Source organism: Peromyscus californicus, unplaced genomic scaffold, assembly GCF_007827085.1.
Source record: "Peromyscus californicus insignis strain IS unplaced genomic scaffold, ASM782708v3 Scaffold_25__1_contigs__length_3188244, whole genome shotgun sequence".
Lineage (NCBI taxonomy): Eukaryota > Metazoa > Chordata > Mammalia > Rodentia > Cricetidae > Peromyscus > Peromyscus californicus.
The window spans coordinates 2194132-2214687 of NW_026294536.1; the positions used below are offsets into that span (position 1 = coordinate 2194132).

The 20556-nt window shown below is 41.6% G+C and overlaps 1 protein-coding gene across 4 annotated transcripts in view; it reads left to right on the plus strand.

Moving 5' to 3' along the window:
- Positions 1-20556, plus strand: part of Tp63 (tumor protein p63) — a 205464-nt gene that overhangs the window by 127119 nt on the left and 57789 nt on the right. For all 4 annotated transcript variants that reach the window (XM_052753869.1, XM_052753870.1, XM_052753871.1 and 1 more), the window contains exon 4: positions 4778-5032. In XM_052753869.1, the coding sequence (XP_052609829.1) occupies positions 4778-5032 (255 nt within the window). The remainder of the gene's footprint in view (positions 1-4777; positions 5033-20556) is intronic.

Sequence of the window (20556 nt, forward strand, 5' to 3'; positions counted from 1 at the left end):
TGTGCGAACTGCTGCCCTTCCGCTGTCTTCCTGGTTTTCTGCATATTCTTAGCCCATAGGAAGCTGGGGTCAAATTTACTCACCTTCATCACCCGGGGGGAAGAGCACATTGCTGGTAGTGTCAAGACTTAATCCCATGCCACCAGTCTGAGAGTTCTGTTACACTTCTAAAATCCAAATAGAAATATGAGAAGTGCTAAAGTTGTCTAATCCCCTAGCCTTACCTAACAGCCATTCGAGAGCCCAAAACATTTTTCCAGATGAAATGTTAGTTATTTTTCCACATGACCTCAACATACCTAGCGTAGACAGCAATATCTTAGGAAGGAGAGATTGGGATATTTGCCTTATACAGGTGAATTTGTGGGGAGAGATTTTTCTTTTTACGCACAAGGTTTACTTAGGGCTCATTTGCAAGGCAGTGTTCAAATAACTTGATTTGATACTTTATTGGTGTTAATTTTGTATGGGAGGGTGATAAATTTGGGGCTTCAACTGACTGTCAATTCAAGGGTTTAAGAAGGATTTTATTTACAGCAACATATCAAAACATTATTGAGCTCCTATGAAGAAAATTCAGGTCCATGACATGTTCGCAATCTAAAGTGGTCACAAGAGCATAACTGAGGAAAGAAAAAATAAAATGAAAGAAAAAATAAAATGAAGCTCCAAGGGTGGTATTCTTAAGACATTTTGAAAGATCATGCAGAAAACGTCTAGTCTTCTCTGATGCTGTCTTAATTGTGAAGTTTAGGAGGCCATGGCTCAGAGTCCGCAGTCAGCTGTAGAAGGCAGGATTTACATGGAAGGAGAAGACAGAGGAAATGCTCGTCCTCTGCTTTGGGAACTGACAGCTGTATGTGTTCTTTGCTCCTGACGAATACACACAGATTCTCGGCCATGGGGATCCCTATTTTTGTCACAACCATATCTGTGTTCCTAACATTCCGTGATCCAAGAGTGTAGTGTATCCTCACGAGCACCATGTGCCTCATCCTTTCAGTGCGAAGATGCTTCGGGGATAAGCATGGCTGATACTTCGGGCCCAGTCAGGGAGTCTTGTATTTCTAAGTAACTTCCAGAAAATTAACCAGCTGGCTCAAATCAGGGGAAATCCATTGTCTTATTTTATAAGGAGTGTCGCAGGTAACAGACAAATTGTACCCATTTTTTGTGTTCATATTTTCCGAAAAGAAAAGCTGCCTTTTCTCTCAGGTGTGACAGGACAGGCACATAACATGGGTATCCATTCTTCCTGTGTATGTGTGCACCTGCAGGTCACCTTATTGATATCCTGAGATCAAGACACTTTGTCATTAGAAAGAGACGCTCCACTATATTTCATTTCAAATACCCTGACACTCTTTGTTACATAAGAAGCACCAATGGCCATGGAATTCTTCCCAGGGCGGTGTTTGTGTGTGATGCACAGATGTCACATTCTAGTGTCTGACACTCTTCCTTGTTATCATCAATAATCCATCAGCATTCCAGCGTAACTCATTTTCCCTCTGTGTTCACATGGTATTGCCAAGTGTAAAGAAGAGGACAGTACTGTTTTCTCCTGCCCACCAGCTTTGCTTCACTGGGAAATGAGTCTTCTTCCACCTGCCCAGCTTCAAAGGATGATGGTTTATATTAGGATTAAACACAGTTACCTTACAACATTCCATTTGAGACCCACAGCGAACATCTTTAGAATGCCATCGGGCGTTACTTAACTTTCTGATATCGGACTTTGAAAATTCTTAACAATGTAAGAAGAGGCCCTGAGTTCTCATCTTGCATTAAGTACTAGAATTTATTTTCCTGTCCTGTCTGGGGAACTCATAATTCTTAGCAATGTTGGTTTGCCCTTCTTAAGTCAATGTATGCAGTTATTCCTCCAATCAAAGAAGTAAGCAAGTGAGAACTCTTTCAAATGCTGGGTAGTTCCAATTTAGCTTCTACTGAGCTAGTTCCTGTGGCTTGCAACTTACTGATTCCCAACAAACTAAGAAATGTGTCCAAAGAGGACTTCCACATGTGCGTTTTTACTATGGTCCTTGTTTACTCATTTCTCTTTACAGACATTCGAAAAAAATCAAAGATGTATTGCTTTGTTCTCATCTAAGCCCACAATTAGAAGTGCTGGATTTATAATTTTAAAAAAAAATGAGACAATTGAGTACACTTGTTGGACTGATTTCTTCTTAAAGCATAATTTGGGAAGAATTTAAATTGAAATGATTTCTGCTTTTTATTGCTGGATAACAAATTGAGTTTGCGCAATACTGAGAACTGTAGGGTTAATACACACACACACACACACACACACATACACACATATATATATATGGATTCATAGGAACAAATCATGCTGTTCCTAGTCATTTCTAGTCTAGGATTTTACTCAACTGCATAGAACTTAACATGGTATTGGGGCAGATCTGTTAGCAGCCACCGGGTGCTGGTGAGTTTTAGAAGACTCTTCTTTGGAAGTTTCTTCTTTGGTGTTGAGTACGTTCAGCCTTGTAGTCAGGGCGGGGCTTGCTTTGGAGCTGCCTCTGTAAATGGAATTTTACTTTTTTCTTAAGTCCTTGGAGAATTGATGTGTTTGCTTACTGGCTTTTAAAACTGGGCCCCCAACTTCTTTCTTTATATGTATTTGGGGCAGGGGCGGAATTCAAAGGGCCGGTGTTTCTTTGTTCTCATCCAAGCCCACAATTAGTTGATGTTTCTGCTGTGTAGCCGGAGGGGGAGGGAGGGGTGGGCCCGCAGTCATTTTACTGCCTTCGAGAAAGTGTTCAGCTGGCTGCTTTTTCCCTCTTTGTCAGGGACCACTACCTCCCTAATTGTCCTGCTGTAGGGAAGCACGTGCCCTTGCTGGCATTATCTGATTCCTTTCAAGAGTGCTTTGTATACCGACCCTTAACTAAACACAAATACGGTTTCTTCAATCCCCTTCCCGAACTGTGGCCTCTGGCTCGGTACCCGAAAAGCTTTAGTTCAGCAAGATGTAGCCATATTTGTACCTCTTTGGGTTTTATTTTTTCTCTCCCCTCAGTGTCTACCTGCAGGTTAGCCACACCTGTCAGGGAGGGAGGTCGAGGATCATGGAGGGTAGGAGAGGCGTAGGAGCTGTCGAAGTCAGAAGGGAGAGATGATGAGACAAACAGCTGCTCTTGTCAGCATGGGGATAAGTGTAAATAGATTAATAGTTATTTACAGAGCAAATGGGAGGTGGCATTCGGCAGTGGAATGTGGATGCATGAATGTAATGGAATGGGTGTGCGGCTGGGGGCATTTCAGCAGATGCTTTCTGGACTGAATGGAATGACCGAGTCCATTTATTTCCTCCTATGACAGATTGAAGTTGGATAAAATCATGTTATTATGTTATGAACATTTGAAACGGAAAGCAAACTTCAAGCCCTCGTTCCTTTTATTTTCTTCCTTCCTTTTCTTTTTTATTTTTTTAAAACATCTTTTAAAATATATTTTTTTTTTGGTTCTTCCTGATTTTCCACAGCCTGGGTCTCTTGGGGTTATATTTCTATCGAGAAACTAACCTCCATACTTCCTTTTTAAAATATGCACCAGCGGGGGACTCTCTTCCCCTTCATTAGCTGGACGAGAAACCAAGGCTTGCAGAGGTCAAAAAGTTTCCCCGGAGAGAAACTGTCCCACAAGCCCCACAAGCCCCACAAGCCAGTAACCCCGCTGGAAACAGGCTCAGTGGAATTTGGGTTAAGGGAAGGCTGCCACTGCCAGCTGGCTTAAGGCTCTTTCAGAATTTCTACTCTGGCTGGCGGGCAGTGCTTGGGTAAATCACTTCCCCTCTCTGGTCATGAGAAAGTTGTTCTGCAGGTAAATGGGAAGATTTGGATTTATTCCATAAACATCTCACTGAGAACTAACTCTGCCCTTGGTCTTTTCATACAGAAGACAACAGCATCTGTCGGTTAGAGTTGTATGAGCCAAAGTACTTCTGAATTATGTCCACCACAGAACTCTATCTAACTAGGTGGTGTCTTTTCACTACATATGCTCTACTGTAGAGAAGACAGAATTGCTACAAAAGGATAAATGTACAAATTCTTAAAAATTAGACCAGAATACCACGCTAGCAGGCTACTTTTCAATACGTTTGGTAAAGCTGATCATGGTGGCTCAGGCCTGGGAGTCCCAGCTACTCAGGAGGATGAGGCAGGAGGGTAGCTTAAGTGGAGAGTTTGAATCTAATCTGAGAAACACAACACAATTCCATCTCAAACACTAAAGTGTGTGGTGGGGTCTCTGCGGCCATGCTGCCCAGTCTGCCACACCAATCATTTCAAACTGCTCACCTGAGTGCTGGACTGTCAAATAATTTAGATTATTGCTGAAAAGAAATTTTGCCCTATATGCACAACAGTTTGATGCTAAACTTCTATAAATCTTCAGTTGGTCTCTTTTCTTGTGAATATTGTGTAAGGCTTTTTTTTTTTTTTAAGAAAGCAATAATACAGACAGCATTTATTTAAAATAATTTCTAAGCAGTACTGTGCCCTGGGCACTCTGTGCCTGTTTTGAGTAAGCATATATTCTATTTTCCAACACTCTCCCAGCTGTACTGGGTGTTTTCTTGTACCACAGATGGCTGGCTTTACTTGTTACACGAAGTGTTTGGAACCTCATGTCCAGGTTTTCACAAAGCACACCAAATGATGCCTTTGATTTATTTATTTAATTATTTCATTGGGCAATGAGCTGTGACTTACACGACTAATGTCGAGGTGTGTGGGTATCCTTGCAGCCACAGTACACGAACCTGGGGCTCCTGAACAGCATGGACCAGCAGATTCAGAACGGCTCCTCGTCCACCAGCCCCTACAACACAGACCATGCGCAGAACAGCGTGACGGCGCCCTCGCCCTATGCGCAGCCCAGCTCCACCTTTGATGCCCTCTCTCCGTCCCCTGCCATCCCTTCCAACACAGACTACCCAGGTCCACACAGCTTCGACGTGTCCTTCCAGCAATCAAGCACAGCCAAGTCTGCCACCTGGACGGTAAGAGCGCCTCACCTCCACAGGATTTTTCCCTCTTCCAAGTTCATGTATTACTTAATCTGATGAAGAAAAAAAAATCATCTTTGAATATTTAACACTTATCCAGAGTATAGATGATATTCAATGCAAAAGCCTGGCCTAGTCTGGCAACCAAAAGTGCCAGTTTTGGCCAGTGCCTAGTGATATCAGCCTGTGTGTTCCTGACTGCTACCCATGCCCAGGAGGTACTTTGTATGCAGTTTCAGGAAATTAGAAAGGGTTGTGACAACAAGAAATATTACAGTCCTAGAATATGGACAGTTTCCAGGGTGTTCTATGCATTCACCAAACCTTCTCACTGCAAAAGTTGGGAATGTGTTAAGAAGTGATTAACAAAAATACAATGCAACCATTTAAGACAATGAACATCATTTCCTAAGACCAACATGTTTGTTCATGCCGACTCTATAGTGAGGGTCATAATTTGTCAGTATGTGTATGTTTTCTTAGTTTGCAAAGCTTTTCCCCCATCAGAAAGCCCCTACAACTATTCAGGGCCCTGAGTTAGTGCAAAACGATCCTGATTTCAAAAGGTGAAGAAACCAGCTCTCCATGTGTGTTGGTTACAACTTTTCTAATGCTTGTACATCCATCCGTGTCTCCAAATTAAAAAATAAAAAGACCCAAAAATGATGGGGCAGGCCTGTAATCCCAGCTGCTCACAACGTTCAAGCAGGAGTGTTGCAGATCAACTCTTCTCCTGGGCTACAGAGAGTATGAGGCCTGTCTGAGAAACCAAATGAGACCCAGGCTCAAAGGAAATGGATAGTGGAAGGTATAGCCCACTGCTAAAAAACTGGTCATATATGTGAGGCCCTGGGTGGCAAATAGAAGATTGTTTATCTCACTTCTCAGTTTATATTGTACTACAGAAAAACACGAATAATGATCATATATAAAGGAAGAATCCTACAGAACTGATTTTAACTGATTTAACCAAAGGATGACAACCACCGGAGCGGTGTACATGTTTATCAAACAACTCACTGTCTGTGGAAATCCTTCTAAATGTCATTATTTTACTGAAAAGTAGTTTTAGAGCTTGGCTGGTTCTTGGCCACTTTAGCAAGCCTGATTCTCTAGAAAGTACCTCCACCCTTCTCCAATAGGTGGTACCTACTTTCACCCAGGCGAATGGAGTGTAAGGAGAGTCTACATTTATCCCACTCACTACAGTGTGACATCACCTTGCATCTGGTCCTTGTCTTTTTTCCTCTTATGCGTACATGGTTTTGTTACCTCTCCTGCTATGAAGAGAGTGGGAGAACATGCAGATTAAGCCAAGTGAAGTTCTTTAAGTTTGTGGGGCTGGGTGGTTTCTAATTTCTGCCTTCCTCCATGGAATAGGTCTTGACTTTTTCTGGCTTTCTAAGCAGGAAGTCCCTAAATTGCCAAAAAATCTATCTTACTTCAGTGTTCTCTTTCATGGTCTGAGAAGGTACTCTGTGATGGCTCATATTTCACCCAGGAATGCCAGGACCAGCTTAACACTTGATCTCCCCACCCTCCATGTCCTGCTTGTCAATCTTGTCATAATCCTTCATCTCATTTGGATTTACAATCCTGGAGTGAGGGCTACTGGTGAGAAAGCTTCCCAATGCACTGGAGTTTCTCAGTGATGTTCTGCTATCCACCAGGACAGAAACCTTTTTACAAAGACCTGTGAGTCTAGAGTAGGATGAGCATGGTATTCATGAGCCTCAGGACCAACAGTTGCCTGATTGGTTACTAAGTCCTGGCTCCACTTGTCTGAGGGGATAAAGGGCATGCTGAGACCACCAAATGAATATCGCTCCCCTTCTAAAGTCATGGAAGTGAAGCTTGGGGCAGGTGCATTAAACCAGCCTGCCCTCCCCCAACCCCTTACCACTCCTTTCCCCAAAAGCTCAAGACCCACTAGTTCATTCAGCACAAACCCAACACACCCACCATCAAGGACCTTCTCTCAAAGAAACAAATCCTCTGACAAAAAGCATTGGCTGCCACTGCTTAAAGCATAGGTTAGGGAGGAAGGAGATGATTTGAATGTATATGCTGATAAAATATCCTTGATATGATAGCAATATCAGGAGCCCGAGGGGGAAAAACAGGCACTTAGGTTTCTGCGATCTGGGTGAGAGCCAGAAAGCTTGGATGGCAGTATGATTATCAGTGTGGCCTTAGCCAGGTCACTTCAGCTGTCTGGAGCCTCATCGGTGCCTTGATGAGGACGAAGATGGTGACAGGTAGTGTTGTCAGAGGTGAGGTGACAGTACTAATAACCAGGATGGAAAACTTTAGCACTGACTAGGTTCTCATAATGCACACTGCCTGCCATGCAGAAGTGGAGCCTGCCAGACAGTTGACCTCCCTTGGCTGGCTCTGCAGTTGTCCTACAGTCTTACAGAATAAAGGTTCCACAAGCATATTGCACACTCGCTGGAGTTCTATTCATTTATTCTTTTTTACTCTCAAACAGCCTATGTCAAGGTTACTGGCATCTCTTCAATACTCTAGGTCACGGGGGTCCTTATCCAGGTACCTATGGTGACCACCCATGACAGCAGTGTTTCTTAGTTAGGGATGCCTATGCTTTGTACATAGCAGCACCTAATTATTGGGTCAAGTTGCATAGTCTTGCATCCTAGACAGGCTTTGCATTTTCCAGAAGAGCCACTTATTTTTATTTTATGTTCATTGGTGTTCTGCCAGCATGCATGTCTGTGTGAAGGTGTTGGAACCCCCCAGAACTGAAATTACAGTTGTGAGCTGCCATGTGAGGGCTGGGAATTGAACCCAGGTCCTCTGGATGAGCAGCCAGTGCTCTTAACTGCTGAGCCATCTCTCTAGCCCCCAAGAAGAATTACTTAAGTATTTGTCATATCTGTGCCTCATGACTAAGTCTTTTACCCCCAATTTTAAAATAGGAAGCCTCAATAAGCAAGTCACAAGATGAACCATGCCCCCAGGCCCTCACTCCAGATAGTATTCTTCCTATGCTGTCTAGACTATTACTCTTTCTAACTGGCAAAAGGTAGAGGCATACAGGAGTAGGCCTGTGTCCTGTAGAGCTGGCCTCTAGTACCCCAATGTCCAACTGACAGAGGGTATTTTGGGCTGTATTACACACCACTTACTCCCTAGGACTCTATGCATTTAAAGCAATTTATTCTAAATAAGATGCTGGGATTGCCCACAAACCCGAAGTAGCAGAAGCAGGTGTCATTAGGGGAGGCCACACTTGCAGCCTCGTCCTTCCAGTGACTCTTTAATAAGAAGGTGTTTGAGCCTCTGCGTTGTGTCATCTCTTCATGATCTTCCTCCAGAGTCTCCTGGGTTTTCTTTCAGAAATACTCGCAGCGTCTAACTAAGATGCTCGGAGCATGGGGACATGCACCTTCAGCACTTCTGCATTAAGTAGCTGGAGGAATGATGGGTCTAGTTCTGGAAAGGTATAATGTATATATTTTTTCTTCCAACGAAACAAAGCAAAATGTGATAACAAGTTCCTCTACTCTATTTCACACACACACACGCACCTCTTAACTACAAGGTTAAGGTTTTGTTTCACACTTTCTTCTTTCTGCAATTAAATTGATACTAGCTAGAGAGGCCTGTTATTTAATAATGCATGGATGGTCCAGTGTTTTACCTGAGTCTCATCAGCCACAGGGCATGAGAAACAGCGGTACTTGGAAGACACCAAGAAATGTAAGCGCAGATTTCATCTCGGCACCACGCTGCTATCGTGTGGATTTCCCCGCAGACTCACTCTCTCGGAACCTCACTCTCTTTGCTTGCACACATGGATGTACTTTGTTGTAAAGAGTACAAGATGAGGATATGGACCTATTCGTGCTTGGCTAGTCATAGGCATCCATGTGTTCATCAAGTCTAATTTGGCTGAGTTTGAATCTGTAAGTTGAATTTGAGCCTTTTTTGTATGGCAAGCTTATTGCAGTTTTGCTGAGGATGCAGTTACATAACAGGCAATAATTTTTTAAAAAAGAAGAAGAAGGTCTCCATTAATTTTTTCAATGATTTGTAGATATTAATATGCATAGATCAGATCCCAAGGACTATAGTATTGTCCCCTATCCAAACACACAGGAGGTGACAAAGCATGGAATCGGCCTTTCCTGAAGGCCTGCCCAAGCTGATGCAGGGTCGCCTTGCCAGCACGAGCATGGCACCTTCCCACTAAGTGATTTACCATACTTACTTATTACCTTTAATTCTGCTTTATATATTATAATGTTTTTCTTCCCTGTATGGTCATAGAAACAATGCATGTTACTTACTGGAGCCTTTGCTATTGACTTGCGGTCAAACATGAGTGGCTATCTCTGAAGCACTCCATAGCAGGGCACTAGTTCAGTAGTGAGGCACATGTGCAGATAAGAATGCTAGATGGCTGTTAAACAGTGGTGGTACAGAGAAGAAAGCTTCCCATGAGCGCTGAGAATAAGGGGAAGGAAGCCTGCATCCAAAGGCAGAGAGTTTTCTTTCCACCGATCTGCAGCAATGAGGTTGCCAAACACAGACCCAGGCTGGCTCTGAATATTGACTTCCGTCACACACCTTTTAAGCTGTGACATTGTTTACTTATTTAGCAGCCCATGACATAGCAGATCGAGTTCTCTGTGAGTACCCTCAGGTTAGGTTCTCTCTACTTTTTGCTTTTCTTAACTGTGTTCAGACTGAGATGATGATACTGCTCTTGGGATGAAGAATCATTTGGGTTCTTGTATCTTTCTCTCCTTATAGATTTCCAAGACTTATTAGGTAGAAACCCTAACCCAGACACAGAACAATGTGGAATGTGTGGTAGGTCCTTAATAAACATAAGGAAACCTTGTTGGTAGTTAATTTTGAACCATCTCCTCCAGTCTCAAACCTTACCATGGATGTGGACTTTCTGCCTTGGCCTGTGGCTTGTGGACAGCCTTCTTCCTTTGCTTTTCCTAACCATACCAGGTTCCGGTTATGTTCCGGGCTTTGAAGAATCTCCCTGCAGCCAGGGGAGAGATTAGGGAGGTTGAGTTTGAAAAGGGAACAGCTAGTTCCCGGGAGAGTTCCATTGATCCTAGCAATTGAGTCTCAGTCTCAGAGGGAGCCAGGCAGGCTGTGATGCATGCCTGTGGCCCACTCCCTGTCATCAGGTTACCTGTAATGTAAGACTTTCAGAAAAAGGCTGCCAGCTCTGTAGAAATCAAATGCAAGCCAGCCTGTTGCATGGCCCTCTGGAATGCAGACTCTATGGCTAGCTCATCAAAGCAGGTGATAAACTTCTCCATGTTGCCTGTGATTTGCAGATTCTTCTGGATTGGAGCCTTGGCTCAGTGATGGAATATAGGATTAGCATGCATAAGATTCTGGGTTCAATGCCTAGCATGCTCTTTCCTTGTCTCTGTCTCTGTTTCTGTCTGTCTCTTTAACTCTCTGTGTCTGTCAGTCTTTGTCTCTCTGTCTCTCTCTCTCTTTTGCCCACCCCCACCACTCCCACCTTCAAAGTTTAAGCCTTAATTTTGCCTTAGCATAGTCTCACAGTTAAGTGACAGTTATATTTTATTGCTGAAGCAAAAGAAAGAAATTGGTAGCCCATAACAAGGTTATTTTTAGTTCTTGGCATAGCTGTTCTATAAATTATCTAAAATACATATAAGTGCGTCTTTCTGTACATCAAACACACTAATGAGTTACCCAAGCTATTTCTTAGAACACAGAGTACTAAGAATGTCTCAAATAACATGCTCGGTGACTCTCAGTGATGGTTAATGTGACTGCCTTTGGGGTTTGGATTTACACACATCCCTGGTCAAGCATGCTACGGAAGAGATGTTCTTCAGTCCAGAGCATAATTACTTAGCCAGCCAGCCAAGTCCAAGTTCACCTAATCCGATGTTTATCACTCTCCCACTGTCTTCGGAGTGATTTGTGGGCTGAAGCATGGAGTTTCTTTTAAAACAATTAATATTGATTTAATGCATATGAGTATAATAAGGACCATTGACCCAACAGAAATAATTTTTTAAATTATTGCTTTTACCACTACAAAAAGAATAAGCAACATTTCCCTTGTTTTCTCTTTCCCTCTTATTCATTCTTTTCCTCCTGTTCCTTCATCCCTTCTTCCCCACCTTCTCTATGCCTCCTCTTCCTGTCTCTCTCCTCCTTCCCCACTTATCACGGGTAGCAGCCAACGGAGTTCTATAGGGATCCCCAGCCTTCTGTGTGCTGTTTCTCTGCTTTCCTGGAATGTTGGGCTAAGGTGGAGAAAATCTTGATGATGCCATCACTATGGGCGTTTTCATGATCAGGAGTCAGACCCCTGAAAGTTGACCTTCAGCAGAGTTCATGACTAACGATGATGGGCTCCTCCAGAGTAGAGAGCTTAGAGACGTTGGTACAGGAAGGCTAAGTGCAAAGACTGCATGGAAATGGCTCGGCACACTATGCCTGCAAGGTCCCCTACCTTACAGTCCCAGCCTCCTGTCTTACGAGAAGTGAGGCCTGTCATTAAACAATTAATGAGAAACTAGCGACTCTGATTTGCATGGAACACCTCCAGACCTTTAACTGACAGTAATGTCATCTTATAAAATACTACAAGCCAAACATAACAGTAGACAGGCTACATTTCCATCCTGTGCAATGTGTTCACAGAGACAAGGGAAGGTCATCTGAAGTTTGCATAAAATAACCACAAGCCTCTAAGGTAGGAGCCATCAGTTACTATCAGCTGTATTTCATTAAGTAATAATTCACTGTCCCTTTCAAAGGAAATAGAGATTGAAATCTTTTTACATGTAACTAAACAATACATTGGCAGTGTGTATTTTATTATTTTTTTTCTTATAGAATCTATCCTTCCTACCTTCTCATGTCTATAAAATTTTATCTTATAAAACCCTGGTTGTATGCAGTGCTCTGAACTTGCATAAAGTGTTTTATTTGTTCCTGCTCTTATCATTAGAGAATTTATGGAATTCTGTACCTTAACGCTAAAAGTAGCCAAAGCTATAATCAAAAGAGGGCAGTGAGGTTTAACAGGCTTCAAATCAATTTTCTCAGCTTACTAACTGATAGTTTATTTTTAATTGGCACATACAGCATGTTCTGGAATAAAGATCACCTGAAAATTGATGCATAAACAGAGAATAATACCAGAAGAATTTTTTAATGACTCAAGAAAAACATAATATATCATTAAGGTCACTAGAAATCCCTTAAAATGAATGTGTATTCAAAATCAACCCTGAAGGATGTGCCTTCTACTGTGGGATATTTGCTGTTGGTACTTTCCCATATATGAGCTTTGCACACTCCCGTCCCTGTCACCTCTTGGTGAACCATTTCCACTGAATACACAGTCTGTCCCCTCTCCATCTCATGAAGGGCATGCGTACATTTCTCCTGAAAGATATTCATTGACCATCTGTCACTGGGTGAATTAAAGCAACTGTACTTGAATAAAGCCTCATGAATGTATGTCAAGAACAATCAATATCTTTACTTAGATTGCTTCCAAGTTTTTCATCCTTTCTTTGTTCTTTGCCTTTTTCCTTCATTTAATGATATTATTGGAAGTGGCCAACTGAGTTTTGTAAATGTTACCAGCCCCTGGGTGTCCTGCTTTTCTGCTTTTCTGGAGTGGTAGATACATGGAGACTTGAAATAACATAACCTTTCTATCCAGCACCTTCCATTCTTTCTACAGTACAGGAGAAATTTTTGTAGAATGGGATGGTAACTCTTAGATTCTTCCAGTCTTGTGATGTGTCCTAGACATGGAGTGGTTTTTATACTATGGGGTCCTAATTAGGCACACCCAAAGACAATAATTTTTGTTGGTGTCCTTATGTTTTTTTTTTTTTTTTTTTTTTTTTTTGAGACAGGGTTTCTCTGTGTAGCTTTGTGCCTTTCCTGGAACTCACTTGGTAGCCCAGGCTGGCCTCGAACTCACAGAGATCTGCCTGGCTCTGCCTCCTGAGTGCTGGGATTAAAGGCATGCACCACCACCGCCTGGCTTCCTATGGTTTTTAATAATATTCTTAACCCTATCAACAAACTGAAACTCAAAATAAAATCTAAAGTAGTCAGAGAACCTGTACTTAATTTTGTTTGAAAGATTAAGCTGCAACATTTATTTATTTTTACATGTGTTATGTGTGTGCCTGTCAAGGTCAGGAGACAACTTGCGAGTATTGGTTCTCTCCTTCTACCATGTAGCACTTGGGGATTGAACTCAGGTCTTCAGGGCCGGTGGCAAGTACCTTTTCCTGCTGGGCCATCTTGCAGGTCTACCTACATTTAGTTCATTGTGTGATAAACTAAGAAGGGATTCTTTATTTACAAGCAGAGTGAGCCGTCTCATTCAGTTTGAGTGTATATTGAAGGTTAATGTGAACAAGCCTGTCATTTGCCGTTCCGTTGTGTCGGAAGGAGCTGAGTTTCCCCTTGTTGTCTGTAGACTTAATCCTGAAATTTCAAGTCCCCTCATCAGACAGGATCTTCTTCCTTTGGTACTTTCTAAAGTTTAGGGGTTTTGTTTGTTGTTGTTGTTATTGGGTCTTTTTTATGCTCTTAGGAAAAAATTTAATGAACACATTGAGGAGACTATTTGAGAAGACTCTTGGCATTTTTCTTTGAATAGCTTCCAAGCTGTAGCAAATAAGAACAAGGATTACTTGAAGACTCTCATTTGATTGGTGACATCATCTGCCAGGCTCCCAAAGAACATGGCTCATTAAGGAGAGCATGGCACTCAGAAGGCCACTGTGGGGTACTAATAAGCAAGAGGAACTGGGGCAGGTGGTTTTGTCTCTGCCCATCTGTTAAATGGGTATTATAATATTTCGTTGGCAAGGTGGCTTTGAGGTATAATTAAGGTTTATGAAGTGCTTTGGGAGCCTGGGAGATTCTGTTCTCAAAACAGAGCATGTTATTACCTCATCCTTGATTTTTGTTGCTCAGATTCCCCTTCTTGAGCTACATCATTCCCATGTTTACAATTCAGGTACTTTTCCGAGGTTTTCCAACTCAGTTGCAAAGACATGACATGACACACTCTATATGTTTAAGTCCTTGGGTATAAATACTAAATGAAAAATATATACTTTTAAAAGGGGGGGTTGTTTTTATGTGTTTTTGTGTTTTGCCTACATGATGTCTGTGTGTCATATACATGCCTGGTTCCTGTGGAGGTGGGAAGAGAGTACTGGTTCCTCTGGAATGGGAGATACTAAAGGTTGTAAGCTGTCATGAGGGTGCTGGGAACTGAACCTGGATCCTCTGGAAGAGCAGCCAGTGCTCTTAGCCACTGAGCCATCCCTCCAGCCCTGTATATACTAGTTTATGATTTCAAAGAGTTTCTCCTTAGAACATATTTAACTGAATCCAAACTTGAGTAACAGCAGGAGGAATTTATGTTGTAATCACTTTAATGACTTGAGAAACAAATTTATCTTGTCCTTTGATTCCCCTTCTAGTACTTTCCTTTATATCTTGTGTATTAATTTGGGACTTTTATATTTGTGATTATAAAGCCCTAAGTTATGTAAATTGCCTCTACTCCATTTTCATATTTTGTATTCTTGAGAAAAAAATCACATTTTCTCACTTAAACAGTGTCATAATTATGGATTACGTCTCCGACCAAGTAATCACCATCAAATAAATCATACATGTGATTGACCATATATCATAAAACCAAAGTAATTACTGCTATAAACATCTATATTTGTACAAAATAGCGAAATGATGCTCACAGTCCTATAGTTTGCTTAACTGTCTTATATGCTTTGACAGATGTGTTAAATTTACTTGTAAAATATAAGAAGTTATTTTTATGAATTTGACTTCCCTAAAGCTAGCTTTATCATAACAAATATTTTAATCAATATCTTGAAGTCCTGGAATTTTAATACACTCAATTACAGTCATTTAAAACTCTGATTTTCTCAAAATTGTCTTCAGCAAATTTAGATTTTTGCATAGTGTATAGAGTGAATTTGTTTCTGATCATATTACTAAGGGTTTACATATTAGGAAAAAACCTTGATTCTTACTGAATTTGAAAATATGTTGGTATGTACCTTTACTATCCCTGCTTAATGCCCTACACCCCAAAGTAGAGTGGTCTACAAAGATACCTGCCAACATTCATAGATATGAGAAAGACATGGAATACCTAACAGGGAGACTTCTAGTCCTTTGCCTTGGTGACAGGGGATGAAGTTACAGACTAGGGAATGTATTAGACTCAAGACTTGACTTTACACACTGTTTGTGGCCTATATTTACCCTTTCCGCCTTCCTATACAAAACTGAGGAGGTAGCAGATGATGCCTTTGAGAAATGCTGGAACAGCTTACAACTAGATAAAACAGATTAACCGACAGAATATAAGGTATTTTCAATAACAGGAATATTTCTGAACTTTCACAGTTGAAATGAGTGCTGAGAAAAGTTATTCATGCTGTACTGATTAATGATCTCTTTCAAGACAGTCCACATCAAAAAGGAGGCTCTTCCTCTGTTGCTTATTCTCATGCCTCTACAGGGTAGACCTTATACAAGTATAAATAAATACGGGCTGTTTTGAAGTGCTTTAGTATAACTGTATTCCCTCTGAATGTAGGAAGATATTTGATAAATAACTGTTTTTAATATTGTCCAAGTCAATCTTTTCAAAATAGGATTGCCAGCTTCTAACAGGTATCACAAGATAACTTTGGCCGTCCTTAATCTCCTATTCTTCTATCTCTTTCATGGTGACAGATTATATCTAACTTTCACTGATCTTCAAAGCCTAAAGTCTACACATTCTTATGTAGATTCAATAAAAAGATACTTCATAATGTTTATGGTCTGTCTGGGAATCATCACATAACTATAAAATCACACACCCATTACTTTCTTGTTAGAGCTCTATAGGCAATGTTATAGATGGGTAGCTCAAGGTCTGGATACAGGGAATCAACTCACTCAGCACCACATCCAGAAGGAATTGTAGGTTTCTCATGTAACTTCTACTCAAGAAGCAAATGGGTAGCCATTAGTGTTCACATTCAAAATGTACCAATAATCCAGGATGAGTATCTTATCTAACAACCACCATTTTAACCTATAATGCTTTTCTTTCTACAAAAGTATGGGAAACATAGATGTTCATGTTTAGCAATGAACATGGGACCCTATTCTTCCTTACTGGGCTCCTTTGACACAACTCACTATAACTATCATTTGACAGTTGGCAGGAAGATGGTACCTGCTGGACACTACAGGCTGTAGTAAATCATAAATAAGTATAAGTAGAACTGGATTTGTGAAGAATGGTGTAGTAGCCAAACCAGAGTGTCATGGCTTGTGATGGCAAATATCTCTCTCTCACACACACACACACACACACACACACACACCCTGATAATACTTTGAAGGCCTCATGACCTAGAAGAAGCAACTATAGGTGGCAGCATAAAAAAAAAAAAGACTGTCTGAAAAATTGCAGAATTTGCAGTGTTCAACAATGAGAATGGGAGAGACCAGAAAGCACAAAAATATGGGAAAGGTGGAATAAAAATTCTATCACCCACTTTGGACAGAAATTAGCTGTGAGAACCAACATACCTAGTTCATTGAACAGATCTCTTGTGTTCAATGATCTTTATCAAAAACATTTTACACTCAACTGTTTCAAAGCATTGGTTTAACTGGTATCATCCCTTTGGGTAGTAAATAAATGTGGCTTTGCTAACACAAACAAGTTTTACTAGCAGTAGTCTTCCAGGTTTTAATATTACTCTCCTCCCCCAACGCCCACCCAAGAGTAGCTATTATCTCAGGCACCCTGGGATTAGCAGTGTGGCTGGCACAGGGGAAGTGGGATGTCTCACTAGAAACTTCGGAGTAGAGCCACTTACAGAAGTCTGAAAACCACACATTGTGTTTGTTAGCCGGTGTTTTCTAAGACACAGTACTAGCTCTAATGGAGTATGTTTATGACATGCACTTCTAATTTAGGGAAGAGACCCAAACGAATTCAAACGGAATGTGCAAAATCAACCTAATTGCTTTCCATCTTTAATTACTGCATTTGATAGTCTATTATGTGTTTTTGCATTTAGATATGAGGACATGCTTCTTATTTCTTTCACTTTTCTTCCTGGGAGAGTTGATTGAGCTATTTTGGGAAAGGAAAAGACAGGGAATAGAGAAGGGCACATCCCACTTTTTCCCCCCTAGCAAGTCTGTTTCCTTGTGAGAACTAAATTTCTTTTAAAATATATTTCAGGTCTTAACGAAGAAATACATAATTCTATATACTTTGCTAATTTGCCTTTAAATTTCCAAGAAAGTCTCAGTCAACATCTGCTTGAGTTTAGTGAAAATAGACAAGCAACCAAACTTTTAATATTCTTTGTTCATGAGAAATCTCCAGGTTTAATTTTGGTCATTAGTTCAATGTCACCATTCATTGGGATAAATTGGGATAGGACAGTGTTTTGATGTGCTATGGTGGCTGGCCACAAGCGCCTCTGCTCAAGTACTCCTCCTGCATCAGCCTCCTGCTTATGTGAGTTTATAGGTGGTTGGCACCTCAAGCAGAAATTCCCTGACTCTAACATCAGGGTATTTCCCCACTAATTGTGAACAGAGCCTGATTTGATGGGATTTTGATGTGATGTTGGCATTCATTTCTAGTCCTGGCATGTGGGAGTCCAGTGACTATAGGCATCTTTCTCTTCCAGAGTCAATGAGCATACACACAAGGAAGAGATGGCCGGGGCTACATTGTTATCTGTTTGTGGCTGATATTCGATGGAATAGGGATACTCTCATACAAAAGAAGCTTGGGAACAAAGTCAACTAGGGAAGGGGGATTAGAATGAGTATATTTTCCCTGGGTACTACCCATTCTGTAATATGAGCAGACAGAGGGTGTATATCCTGCTAAAGCTTGCTTAGAAGCATTCCCAAGCTAACAGATTTTCTTTTAAAAAAATGGCTTAAGAATTTGTTTTGAAGTTGTCAGTTGAGCATATGGCTAGAGGGCATGGACTCAGTCCTAATTTGTTGCTTTCATAATGTGTTTGACATTGGAATTTAGACTTCAGAAACAGAAAACGGAATGCTTTGAGTGAAGTACATTTCAAAAACTCTCGATTTAAAATAAAAACGCTCCCTGGTAAATTAAAGTGAGACATCATAAAGCAAACAACACACTGCTTAAAGCTATGAGAGGTTCTTACAGTGTATCTGCATCTTCCAGACTACAAATTTAGGAAAATACCAAAGTCCTGGCTTTCAAAAAGAGGAAGAAGTGTACCAGATACAGTATTTAAAATTTGCAGTCTTGCAAAACACGGTTAGGCCAAGTAGGCAAAGGTGGAACTCAAGCCTGACTTTGCCTAACCAAAAAACTGAATTCTGTTCCTAAGAAGACAAAGACGTCAAGGGGCGGAATTCAGTTTGTTGGTTAGGCGAAGCCAGGGTTCAATTCCACCTTTGTCTATTTGGCCTATGCAGAACCCTGTCTCTCTACCAGCTGCGTCTTCCTAACTATGAAGATGATATTATTAGTAGACTTTAATAGAGTGAATATTCAGTACATGCTGCACCTTCTGGGGAGTGCTCGGTTTTATTGGGAAGGATTATAGGTAAAGGGTTAGAATTTAGGTTAGACTTGCCCACTTGCCATTGTTGGGATCTGTATTAAGACGTGAACTCCATGGAATAGCTCTTGCTTCTGTCCTAAAGCCTTCCACTAGGCAGTGGTGGAAGGGCTGAATAAGCCATTGGTTATTCTATAAACAGAGTGTTGACCTTCCAGTAGCCTAAGTAAAACCACATGTAAGCCTATGCGCTTCCCCGCAGACACTGCTCTTCCCCCTGTGCTCAAGTACAGAAAACTGAATAAGTAAAAATAAGATGCTGCCAGTCTATGTAGGTCAAAGCCCCTGCAAAACATCTACAGGCAATGTGCTGAATATCACAGGTGGCATATTCCTTTGAAGCACAGGCATAATTATGCTCAGCTCATATGTACGGCAGATTGATTCAGTCCTGTGTGGCTGTTGTTGAATGGGACAGATGATGAAGGGTGACAGTTGTGCAAACACATAGTGGTGAGGCAGAGATCTCACTTGTGACATAGCGAGAGGTGAGAGAAGGCAGGAGCAAGCTGACAAAGTCACTGTTTCTAGGGCTAGGCAGAAAGCGAGGGCAGAACAGTAGAGAAGCAGAGAAGGTACCCGTATGATAGCTAACCCCCCATGGAATAGCTGCTAGTGATGGTGGACTGCGTGCGGTGCTCCAGCTGGGATCTAGGCAAATTGCTTTGCCCTATTGGTGCCTCGGTTTCCTCATCTTTAAAATGAGGATAATGATAATTACCCCCGGTTTTCACGAGGATCACATGAGATAATGAGGTATAAGTGGTTTATAAAGCAGGAAGTTGCTGTCCCTGTGAACTGTTGCCTCTGCCTTGAGAGAGAGGCTGCCAGTTAACCTTGCCATTTCCTACCTTGTGAGCTGAACCTCTCATGCTTCCTCCTCAGGTATAAGCTTGAGGCTCTGGTTGAGTGAGGTGATTCTTATCCCACTTATTTTAAATCCTACTAAAAGAATCCCATTTGCTCCTGCTTTTAGGAAAAAGAGAATCCTTCTGGGTACCCCAAAGTTGACCCCTCTGCCTTTTCTTTCTTCCTAAGGGAAAACCCAAGTAGTCTAGAGGGTAGAGTTTTTTCCTTCTCTCCTGGAATCATTGGAATGGCTGCTTGTGGGAGATAAGAGCCTTCCTGTAGGACTCGCCTAACTGGGATGTCCTGTGGATAGCCTCAGTCTGTAGGATTCTCCACGTAGACAGCTTTTCTCCATGCCAGTTTGTTCATAGCATTTGATCATGGACACATGAACAACCGTTCCTAGGTCACACGCCCTATCTGCTAGGGACTGACTACCCTCTAGAACACCAGAGAGAGGAGAGGCTCAGCAGAATTCTCACGACTGATTCATGGCCATGAGCTAATGTCTCTGGTTTTGTGAGTCAGTGCTGGTCCAGGTATTGGTTTTGTAGATTAAAAAAAAGAAAAGAAAAGAAAAGCACAAAGGACATTGGCTAGACTTCTCTATTGCCATTTGCTTGAGAAGGGCTGAAGGAAACCTCCCCTCCCGGTCACTAGAGAGTGACATTCTAAAGACTGGATGTTCAGTTCCTGTTCTCTGTTAAAATATATACATACATATATACACATGTATATATAAAGTAGAGTTTCTTCAGGAGCTGATAATAATAGTAATAATAAACCCGGTGATTTGGGGTGTGTGTGTGTGTGCGTGTGTGTGTGTGTGTGCGTGTGTGTGTGTGTGTGTGCGTGTGTGTGTGTGCGTGTGTGTGTGTGTGCGTGCGTGTGTGTGTGTGTGTGTGTGTGTGTGTGTGTGTGTGTGTGTCTCCAGGCAAAGGAGTTGAAATGATGTGTTTGGGAGATGAATGTTCTTGTACT